Raw genomic sequence first — 18,026 nt, 5'->3', positions numbered from 1 at the left:
GACTTGTTCCAGAGATGGAAAGAGGTCCATTTAGGGTCTTAGAGGAAGTCAAAAGCCTCTAGAAGATCTTCCCACCTTTCAACTCATTGCTTAAGTATGAGACAAAGGAATGAGTGTCTCCTCAGGCTCTGGACCTCCAACTTCCAATACTCTTGGGCCAAGGTTGTCGGAGGAAGGCACACATAAATAAAATTAGTATATTTAAGCTATGTATAAGTCTGTTATCATTATATGAGATCAACAACAGAAGACAAAGAGGTTACAGACCCCTGGTTATCATCCTGGCCTCAAGCACATGTTTGCTTATAGTAGCTTCTGTTTAAAGTGCTGTACCCTAAGCTGACCACTTTTATTGCTACTCAGAGGATGGCGTTCTTTCACCAACTTGACTCTCAGAGAGGAGAAAAATCATCTATGTCTACCCACTCTTTTGTCCTTTGCTGCATGATGTAAAACTCATGATGTGATATAGTGACATTTTGTATTCCATATAAAGAAGTCTCAAATGGATGGCTGTTTGTGCAGTTTATCTTGTAGAGAGGACATCAGCCACACAGGCACCTTGGCCCTGATTTGTCAATCACAGGGAGCCCTTCCTCACTCTCCTTCTTGTGTGTGCTTACACATTTCATATTTATATATTTGTTTCCAAATTAAACTGTAATTGAGAAAACATCAGCAAGATCATAGAGTTTGTGAAAATGAAGACCCTGAAGACACATTTTTATAAGAGAAGTTGCTGTACTGAATAGTAGTTACACTAATTGCTTTAAATTTCATTGATGCTAAACCCATGATCAACCCTTTGAAGGCCACAAAAAAACCCAAAAACATTAAATTCACTTGCTTTAAAAGGAATAATTCATGAACTAAAATGGAAACTAGACCCATCTTGGGATGATTAAAGAAAATATTTCTTTTCTTTTTTTTAACTTTTTTTATTAATTTATTCATATTACATCTCGATTGTTAGCCCTTCCCCTATTTCCTCCCATTCTTCCCTCCCTCCCACTTCCCCCCTTCTCCCCTCCCCTATGTCTGTGATTGAGGGAGACCTCCTCCTCCATATATTTCTTACATCTCACAGGGGAAAGCTTGGTTAGCTTTGAATCATGAAGCACAAACATGTGGCTCAAGAATTCATGTAAGTGTATATTTGCTGTATGGTGGTGGATAATGATATAGCAGTAAATTCTTCCAGAAGTGAGGGGTAGGTTTAAAACAGGGTGGCTTCCTCTGCATCCTGTAGGCAAGAGATGCTAAGTAAGGTTCTTACAGCCATTTGGGTTGAACATCATACTTTTAAAGAAATGCTAAAGATTCAAGTGGATGTGATATAGCCATAAAAACGTGTTTGTCACCTTATCCCTTGCCCCTTGCCTTTTCCTACCTCCCTGCCCTCTCTCCTTCCCTTCCCTCACCCCCAGCTCTTGACCTTCCCTTCCCCTCCCTTTCCCATATTGCTTCCAATAAACTTGCATTTATATATTGTAGCTTCATTGCCATTAGCTCATCCTGATTATTTAATTAATCATCTGGTACCCATGACTTGGGAGAAGTTGAGCCCCACACAACATGGCAGGCTGAACTTGTAGGGCCACTTCCTTTAACTCATCATTCTCCACCTGCTGTGATCCCATCATCCTTAAAGCCAGGAGAAGTTGAGTACCCAGTCTGGAGACTCAGGACCGTGTGGGGACAGCTTCTCTCTCTCCTTCCTCTCCACCTGCTGCAACATTGCACTTGGCTCTCAGAATTGCTGGGCACAGATTGATGCTGTGATGTTGCCTTAGGACATGTGCTCAGAATGAAGCCACTGACACTACAGGAGCTACTGAAAAGGCCATCTGAATAATTGCCAATTCATCTCTTTTTGTATGCTTAAAAAGATTCTTGTAAGCTTCAGGAGATCCACTCAAATCCACAGGTCATACTCCAGAGAAGTTATTTCCTATTTCAAGGGTGTGGTCCCTCCTCCATTTCCCAATTTTGGGATTCCTCTCACTCAACTACCAAGACTGTGGGCCTAAAAGTTTCAAATGTAAGCTACTTTCTCTACATAAACTCCTTAACTTTATCTTCGGCCTCTGACATATATGTGTTCCAGCATCATGCCAGGTGCTGCATCCGGAACACAGGTGCTCCTGCCTAAACCTCACAGACTGCATCAGCTGGACTTGCAGTCTCTTAGCCACAGATGTCTCACAGATCCTAAACAGCAAATACAACAGCCTGTTCTTCCTCGACTTGGACAACATTCCACCCTTCTGCCCTCCCCTCATCCCCAATCAATGCCCCTATGTCAGCTGAAAGCTGTCAAAGACCAGATTTCTTCCATTATCCATTTATTATCAACAAAAGGCTGGGATGTTAGGTCCTGCTGTAAGGGCATAGCTTGTACTCCCTGACCTCTACCTAAGGGCTAGACTTCCCCTCTCCTGGAGACTCACTATATAAACCAGACATTTTGGCTCCACTGCCCTGTCCCTTGCCCCTTGGCCTTTTCCTACCTCCCTACCCTCTCTTCTTCTCTCCTCCACCCCTAGTAAAAGCTCTCCCTTCCCCTCCCTTCCTGCACTGCTGCAAAAAAAAAAAACCCTGCATTTATATATTTTTAAATGTGTTTATTATTCACATTGTTTATTCTCAGGTCATCAGCAGGGCCTCAAACATGCATCTATTATAAGAATCTGGCCCTGGCCTTAAACAAAACACTGTTAACATAATTCATTGCAAACATATTTCTTTGGCATTTTTCTGGGTTTCTTGTTTGTTTGTTTGTTTCTTTTGTTTTTTAATATCCTGGTTCTATTACTTCTAAGACTCAAAGAAGTAAACTGGGATAGATGAGGACAAAGCAGTGCCAAAGTCCATATTTTCAAATGGAAAAATACCATGGCTGCCTCCATATTGGATCAAACAAAAATTTCAAAGCCATGTAGCAAGTGACTGAAAGATCTTCAAAATGTTAAACAAACAAAAAAATGAAGAGGATAAACAGTAAAACAAAACCTAATGTTAGTTGTCGAATAGAACTATTCTGGGATAGGAGTAAGCATTTGTTTTATATTTTAGTAATAATAAAATAATAAGAAAACCAATATTTTAGAAATATTTATTGGACTCTATCCAGATGTAGATTTCACCATTCTAGTCTAGGGCTATTTCAACTGTTTTTTTTTTAATTTTTAAATTTTTTTATTAATTTATTCTTATTACATCTCAATGATTATCCCATCCCTTGTATCCTCCCATTCCTCCCTCCCTCCCATCTTCCCCTTACTCCCCTCCCCTATGATTGTGACTGAGGGGGACCTCCTCCCCCTTTATATGCTCATAGGGTGTCAAGTCTCTTCTTGGTAGCCTGCTAGCCTTCCTCTGAGTGCTACCAGGTCTCCCCATCCAGAGGACATGGGTTATTTTCAATGTTTACATTTTCTCTTGTACCCCCAATAAAAGCTAAGGTTGTAGAAGAATAATTCTAAGTTAATTCAACTGTACACACTATCAATGTCACAGCACTGTCCAAACTTTTAAAAAATGTGTTGATCATATATCTTAGCAGAACTTGTCAGACAAATGGATAGATGGGTCAGTAAATGGTAGAAAAAGATAAAAATAGATAACTGTACATAATGTGACAAAATATAATTTTTCTATGGAAAAAACAAATAAATATGTATTTTGTTATTAGTATTTTCTTTTTATGTGTTCTGGACACCAAATTTAGTTTTTAAAAAAGGAAAAGAAAATTACTTTTTCCATAAAAAAATTCATTTTCCCACTACTGTCCAGTGGCACCTGAAGACCTAGAAGCTTAGATCCAGATCCACTGTATAGGAACCCTCTTAGTTCATGGACCATCTTTGCCTGGAAAGTCACCTCTTTTATTTCCCATCGTTTAATCCACTTGCTATCTCTATATCCACAGGCCTAGCTCCAGATCCATGGCCTTTGAACCTGCTTTGTTTGCAAGCCACCTTTGACTGTTGAGACACTCTTTTCCTCTCTCATCCTTCCCTGTGCCTTATGCCATCTCTAACCCATATGCCAAACCCCAGTCCTGAGGTTTAGGAGCTATCTTTTACTGGTCCAATCAAACAGAATATCCACCAGCTTTAGCTGGCTTAGCTGAAATCACATAGCGTCTGCACTGGCCCAATAAAAGACAGAACAGAGTCTCACACCAGACACAACCAAAGAAAGAAATACAAATACCCAGGCCAAATCATAAAAACAACATTAATAGCCATGGTGGCATGCCTCTCATCAAACACAGTAGTCATATAGATATATGCTCTAATGAGAACTACCTAGATGAGGCCCAGAACAGATTTTAAAAAGACAAACATAAGTATTATAGTAGAATTAAAAGAATTTAAAGATGTGCATAAATATTTTATTGACCTACAAGAACATAACAATAAACACCCAAGTGATATCCAAAAAATATAAATACACATCTAAATGAAATTATAAAGATACTTAAAGACTTGAAAACAAAATTAAATAAAGAGATAGAAAGATTGAAGGAACACAAGGTAAAATGAAGACAAAATTGAAAAGCTCAATATCCAAACAAGAAATCTCAGGGGAAAAGACTTACAAGTAGAATGAGTTAGGCAGGACTCAAAAATAGAGCAGAAGATTTTGAGCAAACAACAGGTGAATAGTAGATAACATTTGAAAAGAAAGAACAGGAAAGGAACATGCAGAAAATGTGGAACACTAAGACCAAATCTTCATATTACAGTCATAAATGAGGGAGAAGAATCAAAGACAAAGCAAACAGGTGAATAGTAGATAACATTTGAAAAGAAGGAACAGGAAAGGAACATGCAGAAAATGTGGAACACTAAGACCAAATCTTCATATTACAGTCATAAATGAGGGAGAAGAATCAAAGACAATGTCATAGATCAGATCTTGAACAAGATCATAGAAGAAAACTTTTACAAGACTAAAGAAATATATATCAGTATAGACACAGGAAGCATACAGAACCCCCAACCAGCAACACCAGAAAAGAAACTCTCCAAGGTTTAATTTAATATCATAGATACAGTACTAAATATCCAGAAGAAAGAAAATGTGTTGGATGCTGCACAAGAAAAAAGCAGAAGTCGCATCTATAGGAAAACCTATCGCAATCATAGCTGGTTTCGCAGTGGGAACTTTGAAAGCCAGAAGAGCCTGCAGCAAAGCACTACATGTTCTAAAAGACTTTGGCTGCCAATGTAGACTACAATATCCAGAAAAACCATCATCACAGTTGAAGAAGAAATAAAAAATTTCCACAGCCTAAGGGAAATAATATCCAACCACAAGAAAACACTAAATAGAATACTGGAAGTAAGACTTTGAACTAAAGAGAGGCATGAGTGTATCCAATAGACTCTACAACAAAACCAAACTAAAGACACTATAATTAATGAAATACAAAGCATGACCAAGAACTCAAGTAAAAACAAAACAAAACAGAACAAAACAAAAGCTCACATCAACACATACTTTCAATAAAGTTTTAATATTAACAGCCTGAATTCTCTAATCAAGAGTAACTGAATGAATTAATAAATAAAATCCATCTTTCCGTTGTCTGTAAGAATCCATTGTAGCAATAAGAATAGGCATGCCCTTAAAGTGAAAGGATAAAATAAAGTATTTCAAACAAATGAGATTAGAAAACAAGCAAGCATTGCCATCCTGAGATCTGATGGAATAGAGTTCAAATTAAAACTAATCAGACAAGACAAAGAAGGGCATTTCGTTCTTGTGAAAAGATTAATTAAAGAAAATTACAAACAAACATATTCATCAAACTGTGGCACATTCAATTTCATAAAAAGCATACTAACGGAAACAAAGATACAACACAAATACAATATTAGATGACTTTAAAACCCCCACTTTCTCCAATAGATCAGTCCTCTGGACAAAAATAAATAGAGAAACCTCACAATTATATAATATTTTACACAAATGGACTTAAAAGACATCTACAGAATATTCTATCCCCAAACTAAAGAGTATACATCCTATCCAGCAGCAAATGGAAGCTTTTCTAAAACTGATCACATTTGGGGACACAAAACAATACTTAACAAACACAGAAAAATTGGAAGAATTTCATGTATTCTAGACAATCACTGTGCAATAAAACTTAAAATCAACAGCAGTCAAACTCTAACAAGTATATAAGCTCACTAGGATTAAACAACTTGTTACTGAGTGATGAATATGTCAAAGAAAAATTAAAATATTCTTGGAATTAAATGAAAATGAAAACACAAAATCTTAGGGATACATTAAAAACACTCCTAAGAGCGAATCTCATAACTCTAAATGCCTACATTAAAAAATCAGAAAGAGCACAAACAAACTATTTACCATAAGAATTTGAAAACAAGAACAAGCCAAGTCTAAATAGTAGATGGCAAGAAATAATAAAAACAAAGCAGAAATCAATGAAATAGAAACAAAGAACACAATGCAAAGAATCATTGAATGTATGAAATGGTTCTTTGAGAAGGTAAGACCAACAAACTTTTGGCTCAGCTAAACAAAAGAAAGAGAGTATCCAAGTCAACAGAAGCAAAACTGAACGGGAAAACACTACAACAGCCACCAAAGAAGGAATACCATAAGGGCATACTTTTAAAACCTGCACTCTGATAACATCAGAAAATTTAAAAGAAATTCATTAATTTCTTGATTTTTTTTCAAGCTACTAAAGTTTATCTGAGAAGATAACAACAATCTGAACAGTCCCATCACCAAGGATGACATTGGTAATAAAGGCCTTCCAGCTAAAAGACTCACATGCAGATGAATTCACAGCAGAGTTATACCAGAGTTTCAGAGAACTACAGTGGATATTTCTTAAATTATTCAAAACTGGAAGCAGAAGGAGCACTCATCCTATGAAGCCAGTATTGTTTTAATACCCAAACAGTAAAGACACAACAAACAAACAGAGTAAGAAATGCAAACAAACAACCACTACAGACTAATATGCCTGATTAGCGGAGCTGCAAAATCCTCAATAAAATATTTGCAAACTGAATACAGGCACATATCAAGAAGATCATCCACTGTTGGCAAGGAAACTTTATCCCAGAAATGCAAGGATGGTTCAACACATGTAAGCCAATAAATATAATAATGGATATGTAAACATATAACCATATGTAATTTATATAAAATATGACGATAACTACATAAATGGACTTATAGATAAAAATCACATGATCACCTCAATAGATGCAGAAAAGCCATTGATGAAGTCCAACATGCTCTCATGATAAAAGCTCTATAGAAAGTAGGCCTGGACAGAACATAAATCAACATAATAAAGGCTATATATGACAAATACACTGACAAAATCATCCTAAGTAGAGAAAAACTTGAAGCAATCCCATTAAAAGCAGGAATAAGATAAGGCTATTCACTATTCTCACTTCTTTTTTTAAATTTTATTTTATTAATTTATTCATATTACATCTAAATGGTTATCCCCTCCCTTGTATCCTCCCATTCCTCCTTCCCTCCCATTTCCCCTTACTCCCCTCCCCTATGACTGTGACTGAGGGGGACCTCCTCCCCCTGTATATGCTCATAGAATATCAAGTCTCTTCTTGGTAGCCAGCTATCCTTCCTCTGAGTGCCACCAGGACTCCCCATTCAGGGGATGTGGTCAAATATGAGGCACCAGAGTACGTGTGAAAGTCAGACCCCACTCTCCACTCAACTGTGGAGAATGGTTAGATCTGGGTAGGAGTTTGAAGTTTACGGCCTGTATTGTCCTTGGCTGGTGCCATAGTTTGAGTGGGACCCCTGGGCCCAAATCTGCCTATCATAATGTTCTTTTTGTAGGTTTCTAGGATCCTCTGGATCCTTCAACTTTGCCATTCTCCCATGCTTTTCTCATCTAGAGTCCCAATAGGATGTCTTCCCCTCTGTCCCAGTTTCCTGGTTAGTGAAGACTTTCATAGGACATGCGCCTTGGACTAGTATGCAGATATAAGTGAGTATATACCATTTAACTCTTTCTGCTTCTGAGTTAACTCACTCATTATTATCATTTCTAGTTCAATCCATTTGTCCACAAATTTTGGGAATTCCTTGTTTTTAATAGCTGAGTTCTTTTCAATATAGTACTGGAAACACTAGCCAGAGCAATATGACAACAGAAGGAAATTAAAGGATACAGATAGGAAAAGAAATTAATTTTTACTTATTTGCAGATGACATGATATCATATACAACATATCCAAGAAATTCTACCAGGAAACTTCTAGAAACAATCAACAACTTCAGCTAGCATCAAAGATACTACAGTCGTCTGATACTGATAAAAAGCATCTTCAATAAATGGTGACAGGATAGTTACATGCCCACGTACAGAAGAATAAATTAGGCACAAAAATTAGCTCCATGTGGATCAAAGACCTCAATCTGAAACCTGAAATGCTAAAACCAGTAGAAGAAAACATAGGCTGACTAGAACTCCTTTTGCTTAGAAATTGAGGCCAACAATTAACAAAGAGGACCCCTTAAAACTAAAAGACTTCTATACTAAAGAAACAATAATTCAAATGAAGAAGAACCCCACAGAATGGAAGGCATTTTTATCATCTACATATCCAACAAAGGATTAATACCCAGAATATATTAAGAACTCAAAAAACAAAGAGTCCAGGAAATAAATGATCCAATTAAGAAAAGGATTGGGCATCTACCCAGAATGTTCTCAATAGAAGGAAGAAAAATGTGTATGAAATACCTCAAAAAGCGTTCATTATATTTAAAAATTAGGGAAATGCAGATTAAAACAACTCTGAGATTTCATCTCACCCCAGTCAGAATGGCTGAGATCACCAAACCACTGACACCAAATGTGAGTGAGGCCCTGGGGAAAAGGGCATGCTCATTCACATTTGTCAGAAAGTAAATTAGTGAAGACACTCTGGAGATCAATATGGAGAATGATAAAAAAAAATAAAATAAACCTAAAAAAATAAACCTATGGTATGATCCAGCTACACGAGTCTTTGGCAGATGCCCAAATGAGTCAACATCTTACTCGGCAGATACGTGCTCAGCAATGTTCATAGGCATCTTACTTACAATAGCCAGGAAATTGAAACAACCTAATTGTCTTTCAACAAATGAATGTATAATCAAAATGCAGCATCTATACACACATAAAATACTATTCAGCTGTAAAAAATAATGAAGTCATGAAATTTGAAGGTAAATGGATGACCTAGAGATTTTTATATTTAGTGAGGTAATTCAGATCCAGAAAGACAAATATTGCATGTTCTTTCTTACCTGTGGTTCATAGTTCCAAATCTTCAGATATGAGTATATAATATGGAGTTATCATAGAAGCAAGGAAAGTATAAAGGGCCATGGGGGTGCTTGAGAGGGGAATAGCAGGACATGGGTGGTATTAAAAGGGAGACGGAGGAGGTCCTAACTAGGAGTAAGGGCTGTACAAAAGAAGGAGGAACAAATAGCATCAAGTTTGTTTGACAAAGCCTCAAGGAATTATTTTGTACTACACACACACACACACACACACACACACACACACACACACACACACACACACACACAGTAATACCACTTGGGCTAACAATGCTCCTGTAGGAACCATCGACTAAGCAAAACCTCAATACCAGCCACAGGAACTTCTTCTCATGTGGCTAGTTCAGGGTAATCCAGTTGACTTCCAAAACAGTATAGATTATTGTTGTTGCCCCTGCATGCCTATCAGGGTTGAATATACATCCCTATTTCTAAAGAGACCACTCACTTAGGACAGGGGACTTTGATTATTCAAGCTGGATCTAACCTGAAGGTACACTTCCTACAGTCTAGCTTCCATAATGCCAGAAAGTACCAGGAAACTGCCAAGGAAGAGAAGCAATCAATCAGTCCTACCCAACTTGTGGCACATATGAACAACCATAACCATCATGGCAAGGTAGTCATAAAGGCGCAATAGTGGCACTCACATGAGTATGGTAGCCAACAATTGTTAAAGTGGGCTTGAGACGTACTTAACATGAGGAAAAGCATGCCTGTTCATAGAAACCTAGCCATCTATGCAGGGCTAGTTAGATCATGGATTTTAGAAGAGAGCGTATGATTGCCACTTGCTACAACAGCATAATTCCTTGACTACATCCTAAGTCCTATTTTTATGCACACAGATAAGTGTAGCTATTTCCTCTCATCAAAGAAAATGCCTAGTCCCAATAGATATGTCTACAGCACAGCTGCTATATCAATAGCTCAGGAAAAATCACGATAAAGAAAAGATTGGAAAGGTCAGAATTCCAGGATGTCTTCAGTGTGATTGCCTCTGTTAGGAATAGGTAGATAAATCAGCCCGAATAATGATAATATCCATAGATACATCAACACAGAAAGGGGAGAATCTCATGGGGCCTCACCCTAGACAAAGACGTCCAGACAAGTAAAGACTACTCAGAAGTAGAAAATTGGTCTTTCCCATGCATGAGTTCTAGGGGTGGTTATTCAAGACAAAGTTTTCAGCCCTGAAACCATGTAATAAGAACAACAACAAAAAAAAATGTATCCAGCAGGCTGTATTTACATATTTGTACACACACACACACACACACACACACACACACACACACACACACACCATAAATGTAAAAATAATAATAAAAGAAAAGGAGGCTATCAATTTAAGAGTGGAGTGGGGGGCATGGGAGGAGTCAAAGGGAGGTGACATGAGCTGGGCTGCTAGGAGGAAAGTAAAAGGGACAGTATAATTACATTTAAATTAAAACTGTAAGAAGGAAACATTTTAAAATGTTTTCTCTCAATGTAGGCTCCTTAACAAGTATAATACTCTAGATATATCAAGAGCATAATGAACTGTCAAGAAGACAAAAACGAGACAATGAGAGTTTATATGACAATGATTATAAGGTAAAGTTGTTTGAAAAGATTAATTTTGTATTTAGCAAAGAATATGCTATAGACTTCTATTTCATATTTTAACTATTTGATAAGAAACTGAGTTCTAATCAGCTGGGACAAAAGCATGAATAGGTACTGGATATTTTCCTTCCTACAACACAAGTTAAAATTTTAACTCTACTAATGTTCCATCATACAATATACATATACGTTATATACACATATGCATGTTATATAGTATATGTACACTATGGTTACAAACTTCCAAAGCACAAATTCTACAGGGGAAAATGTGTTTCACATGCCACCTTCTGTTGCATAATCCACCATTTATTAAATCTAAAATTATATTCACACTGCATTGATTTGTGGTGGTTGTTAGCTCTAAAACTGCCCATGGGTCTGATTCACCATGATTCATCAATGCTAAGGCCATGGGTAAGTGCAGGCCCCATGTTCCTCTGACCCTAAGAGGGATCCCATCACTAAAATAAGCCAAGAGGTTTTTCAGTCTCCACCTGACCACTTCTCACCCACATACATATTGACTCATGAATTTCCCAAAAGCCAACCTCAAGCCAACGAAAGCAGATTTGTGAATCACTGAGCTCACAGCAACTCTTACTGCTTGGTCAATATACATAATGGATACAAAAATTAATTAGAAAGTAGCAGTGAGGTATACAAACAAAAATGCTTAGGCAGCGTGGCCCAGCAGCATCTCATTAGTGAAGCACTGTCCTGATGCACACCAAGCACCTGAGATAACGCTGCAGTTCTCCCCTCCCCTCACTGACGGGGACATTGGAGTGTGTTTAGACATTAGCTAACGTACTTGAGAAATCAAGAGTATAAAATGCCTTCAAAAACAAGTATCTCATGCTTCTTTATGCTGAAGCACAGCTTTCCCTTACTATCTGTTTAACTAGGTCAAATGAGCTTTCATGGACAAATGGCTGAGTAGGATATTAATCAGAACATGTGTTGTCATGATGACTTATCTCAACTGGGACCCCGAGCACTCCAGATGTTTGGTCTCTCAACCCACAAGGATGCTGGTTTCTCATGCTAATGGAAATTCATTTATTAAAGAAATAAGTCTACTTTTTTCTCAATACATAGAAAGATCTAGCAAGATACTTCTTAGAGTATGAAATAGTGTCACCATCTGAAGAGGATGTATGCTTCCTTCTTGTTCAAAAAAAAAAAAAGATTGGCTTAGCTACTTGTGGAAAATAACCTCAGAGGGTTTATCTTTGTGGAATGTGCAATAGTACAGGGTTCTGAAAATAAGCTGAGCACTGGACTTAGTAATGGCTAATTTGCTAATTTTAAGGTGCAGCAGCACCACCTTGGGTGTGGGAGAAAAGGTCAGGCAGCAGCAAGAGATCCCAAACTCTTGTCACTTTGGCATATTTTACATGTCATATGAGCTGAAGACACATTTAAGGGGTACAAAGTTTGTGACAATATGGTCAAGAAAACCTCGTGAGAACCAAAACGTCCGAGAAAATCTGCTTTAAAGATAGTGAAGCTTCATCGGGATTAAGAACCAGGAAATAAATCATGAATGACTAAAAGAATAAGATAGGAACACATCTGTCTGAAAAGGAGACCAGCAGGATGCTACAGAGGAGACTCATAGTCAGGACTCTAGATACACAGATGGCACAGACTCACTCTTCCTATCAGGTGCATCCCAATGGCATAGACAGATACCAGGACATTCCCCTTTATAGCCACCAGTGGTCCTCAGGAGCGAGGATGGAAGGAAGGTCACTAAAAAGTTGAATCAACTCCCCATGGTTATCAAATACAATAAGATCCACTAAAAAAGAAATATTTCTAAGGTTATTCCCATATTTAAGTCAAACTAAGTTAAATAAACAGTAAGTCTATATATTTCCTTTCAGTTGATTTCCTAAATTTAGGGCTTTAGTGACAAAAAGGAAAACATAAGTGAAAATTACCAAATTCTTTGCCATCACATCCTACCAAAAATTGGCTTTAGTCCTGGTAAGGATTTCAAATGAAAATAGCATCAAGTCTCCAGAACTTAATGTTCTCAGTCTTGCTAACTCCGAATGGGGAGGAAGGACATGAAACACAGTTACTCAGCCTGTTTTCCTATAAGCGTACAAGCCATTGGGCCTACTCAGTCCCCCCTGAGGCACTTGCAGGTTGGTGTTACAGTTTGATGTCAGGGACAGAAGGCAGGATTTGTCATCATTTACTGCAGCCAGTTCACTGGGACATCAGATCAAATTAATCACTGTGCCAATCAATATAATTCTTTCAAGTGCTTGGGAATAGTTCAGCTTAGGAGCACAGTTCAAATAAGGCTTTAGGGAGATGGTCACGTTTAACCCTCAATGCACTTATAATGGCATCATGCCAGTTATTTAAGCAAAGCTAAATGGTGATTGACTAGAACACACAGGGTTTGATCCTCAGTGGTGGTGGTGGTGGTGATGATGATGATGATGATGATGATGATGATGATGATAACGACGATGATACCTATTGAAGTTCAAGTTTCCATATTGAAAATTAGGATCTTGATTTGATTCTAGTCCTTTGTGCTACAGGGACTCAGGTGGAAAGCGTGGTCACTTAATTGCATGTCTGGGCAGGTGTCTGAGTGTTGAGTCTACAGAAGACACTATTCTTCTACAGAATAATTTCTGGGGTAGTCTGCTTGATTTGGTCTAAAGACAACTTGCAAAGAGCCTCTGGGATTTGAGCAGTCTTTCTTGTAGAGAGGAAAGCTGTGAACTCACCACTTTGAATTGTATTTTCTTTGTGCATAAATCACTTCTTAGTCACAATTATTCAAGGGAGGCTCACTCACTAAGCAAGTGGTTTCTGGTTGCATGAGCAAGTTGGTGAGGAATTACAGGTGTGAGCTACCTATTATTATATAATACGACATCTGGAACTGCTTTTCTGATTGTTTTTAAAGGGAACAGCTTAAAACACAGTTTCACATATGAAAGTACAGACAAATGTCATCGTGGCTACAGCAAGAGCGGTTGATAGACTCCCTCAACCTTTATTCTTATTATTTTATGTGTAGGGTTTTTTTTTGCCTGCATATATATGTCTATGCCATGTGCATGCAGTGCCTGGAGATGCCAGAAGAAGGTGTCTTATCCACAGAACTGGAATTGTGAACCATCATGTGTGTGCTGGAAATCAAACCCTCTGCAAGAGCAAAGTGGTCTTAACTGCTTAGCCATCACTCGAGCCTCGGTTTGTTTTTTGAGACCACATCTTATGTAGTCCAGGGATACCCTTGGACTTCTTTTTCAAGTATTTCTATCTACTGTTTGAGAATTTTATACAAGTACACAAAGTACAAAGTGTTTTGATCAACACCATCCCTAACTCCTTTTAATAAGTATTTAAGTTATTTCACTCATTTTTTTTCCTTATTCCTCAATTTGATTAGGCATTCTATGGAAACTGTTCATCAGCTTGTATCAAATAAGATGTCATCGGGGAGATAAAAACTTAAAGAAAATATGACACCCTTCACAAAAGCCACTTCACAGAAGCTCTCTTTATCTGAATATCATGTCCATATATGACAGGATGCCCAGGATGGAGACTGTATTACAAGTGCAACAATTAAGTTTATATCACAGGTGAACGTAGATGTCCACACCTAGTAGATCCAAATGGGAAAGGTAATATAATTGTAACTCTGAAATTTGAATGAGTGGAAAGTTGTTTATGTAAAGTTAAAGCTGTATCAATGAAATACCTCACATAACAGGGCCATTCGTGATACTACAGGCTCATTATATTGTAGGCCTATTTCTAAAGCTGAAGGCTCATTCATGACAGCAGAGGGGCCATTCGTTCATGAAGTAGCTCTACAGTACAAACTGATTCATGGTGTATGTACATTGCACTGCAGACCTATTCATGACACTGCAGGCTTATTCTATTTGATCTTGCACTGTCACTGTCTTCAGTACTTGTTCTTGATAGTGAAAACTGGAGTCTAAGAAACTGTATTTTGATTCCTACACCAACACTGAACACATTTTCATGTTTATCTCTCACCAAAAGTAATAAGTTATTCTAGATTAAAAAAAAATGTGAAAACTGAAAACATTAAACATATCCTGTTTAGGTTGCACAGTCAATAATAGCTCTAAGTTCATATATTAGCAATGTGTATCCCTCTACTGAATGACAGTCATCGGGTCTAGAATCAAGTTTATATGAACTTTGCAATAAAGACTGTCAGGCAGGAAAAGGAGGCATACAGAAAATATTCGTGATGAGAAAGTATGCTAGAGAGCAAAAGACACCATGGGGAATTTGTGACTTTCTATGGGGAGATGATAGTGCTCTTTAAATGCATGAGTTCTCACTGGGGTAGAATATGAGGCACAATGAACAGAACCGCTTCCCCCCTGGCACAATGCTAACAAGTTCGCAGTAGTGGAACGCTCTACAGAAATCGTGATGAGAATGACGCTCTTACCATCTGTTTTCTTTGACTCATTTCCGGTGTTGGAGTGATCCTTCTTGTCGGCCTTATTTTTACCCTCTTTCAAGTCACCTGAAAGCAATAAGCACGGCACACTGAATGCGTACAGCTGGGGAAGGAGAAAAATGTAAAACCTGCCAGGATGAGACACAGTGCAGCACAGAGGCGTGAGGGACCATGCACCCTCGTTTTGGTATCTTTTGTCACCATATGATAGGTTCTGAAAATTGGATTACACCCAGAAATTAAAATGAAAATATCCATTCAGTTTTATTGTTAATCTGTGAAGTGAGGGAAAACCTGGAATACAGGTAAGTCTACTAATTCATAGCTATGTTTTAGTTTTCTATCTGCAGGATGGGGATAATTGCATCTATTTCGCATACAGGCCAGTGGACAGATGCACTTGAGCCATGTAAGTGCTAAATGGAACATGTGGCATACTGCTCAAAGGCATTGCTCACCATCCTGAGAAAGAACTATCCTAATAAATGAGATTATCAAAACAAACCATTTCCAAAGTTAAAAATACTATTCTCACATGTGTGAGCAAACATATGTAAAGAATGTATACAACTCAATGATGAGGAAATGAGAGAAAAGATGATTTTAGGAATATCTAAGGAAGTGGGCATTTATGAGCATTTTAGAAATGCATTAAAACATGGCTGTTATGTAATAGCCAGAGTGTTTATAACTGAAGAATAATGCACATGACCTTCTGGTAATCTATAAAAGTCAAAAATCTCTTATTAAGGAAATAGCTTTACTGCTATATGAATCAAGAACCAAATTGAAAATTTAAACACAACTGTATTCCTAAAACAATGGGTTAACAAGTTTGAGGCCAATTTGGTCAGCCACCTGTTAGAGCCAGTGACATTTTGCTGGCGCCATGGCACATGACATACTCATATCTTCATATCATCTGTGGCAGTTTTCTTTTGTAACAACACAGTTGAATGTGGGCGGCAGAGAGAGATAGCTTACAAATGTTGCCTATGTGGCTGCCTACAAAACAATAAGCAAGCTCGTGTTGGGGGAATCATCTGTGCTGATCTGCTTTGTAATAGGAAAAGCACTGAAAAGGATGGATTCCCTACACCAGCCTTATTTTGAGGTCTCTGAATTTCTCTTACTAGTTTTACTAATGGACCCTTTCTTTTCAGGCTGCATGCAGCCAAGAATACCTTACAACTCAAATAATGTGTAGTTACAGAAGCAAGAGGATCCTACTAATAAATGCAGTGGGAAGAGGCAGCAGGCTATCCACGAGTAAAGAACTTTATCTTTTGCCTGTGTGTGCTGCAGTGTACTAAGTGCACATCACAGCGTACATCTCTGCACTGAAATCTTGTAACAACTGCGGTGTGAAGGAACCCCAGTGGAGAGTGGAGGAATGCACCACAGTCTCCTCCTTCAAGTCAGCGACTTACCAACTCACATTAAGGCATCCCTTGGCACCACTGTAGCCATAAGGGCAAAGGCTATCCAGTCCACCCAGGCAACACAGAGTGGACTGCCACCAACACATGTTCTAGACATGACTCTGGTTTGACCCCAGACACATTTTTAGTTCCAGGGAAGCAATAACAGGCCTCATGCATTGCTCCAATTTCAAAGGCCCAGCTCTCCTCACACTACCTGAGGGCTTCTGGTGACACACTTTAGATTGCAGGCTCTCTTTTGCCATTTTCACTTCAAAGGCCTTTTGCTTATAGATCCAGAAAGACATGGTAATACTAGGATAATCTGAGGCTATTTTGGGTTATGATATATTCTATAGAATATATACCTTTAATGTGTCTAAACTAATTAAGCTAAAATAATTAAATTAGAAATCAGCAAACTTGTAAGGTTTGCTCTTACTCTTAATTCTGAAATAGGATGAACGGATTGGCTGGAAGGATGAAGAAGGGATGTTTAGGGCCTGTTCAGGATTGGTTTAGCTGGAAAACATGATTATCCTCTGAATCACCATTGGAGCAAAAAGAGTTCCTTTGGGTTCCTATGGAAGAATCCAACTTTTAAGAGTGTTAGTGATACACAGGGCATCTCGAGTTCTGTGGTTAAATTAGTCCCTGGAAGTTTTCCACGGTCTATCTCCCTCTTATGAACTTTAAACTTTCACATTCCACATGGGCTGTGGCATCCAAAGATTGACCATCTGACCCCTTCCAGAAAGCGTGTACCATCCCTGTCTTCTGGACAGCAGGCAGGTTGGCATCCTCTATCTCCACCTCCTCCTAGTGGCATTGGGCATGGCAGATAATAAGCAAGGGAATGTGGATGCTCAAAAGCCAACAATCTCTACTTGATGATTACTTAAGTCTTTTAATTTTTGAGTTTCAATTTTTTATCCGTAACATGTTTATAATGTCAGAATCTGTATGTGTACCTGTGTATACATGTACATGCATGTAGGTACATGGGTGCACATGTGTGCACATATCTATGGAAGCCAGAGCTCAGTCTTGGATGTTTCTCAGGCCCCATCAACCGTATGTTTTGATGCAGAGCCTCTGTCTTGGCAACCATTATTATTACTTCAATCTCA

The 18,026-nt window shown here is 38.2% G+C and overlaps 1 protein-coding gene across 7 annotated transcripts in view; it reads right to left on the bottom strand.

The window, feature by feature from the left end:
• PDE1C (phosphodiesterase 1C) overlaps positions 1 to 18,026 on the bottom strand; it is a gene marked incomplete at its 5' end in the record, with an annotated part of 524,017 nt that overhangs the window by 35,993 nt on the left and 469,998 nt on the right. For all 7 annotated transcript variants that reach the window (XR_014779828.1, XM_084784999.1, XM_084784994.1 and 4 more), the window contains one exon: positions 15,464 to 15,541. Coding sequence is in view for 6 of the 7 variants with exons in the window: in XM_084784999.1 (XP_084641125.1) it covers positions 15,464 to 15,541 (78 nt within the window). The remainder of the gene's footprint in view (positions 1 to 15,463; positions 15,542 to 18,026) is intronic.

Source organism: Acomys minous (genome assembly GCF_964271855.1).
Source record: "Acomys minous genome assembly, chromosome: 6".
NCBI classification, from domain to species: Eukaryota; Metazoa; Chordata; class Mammalia; order Rodentia; family Muridae; genus Acomys; species Acomys minous.
Note: the sequence above shows the minus strand (reverse complement) of the source record. Positions and strands in the feature narration are given on the sequence as shown.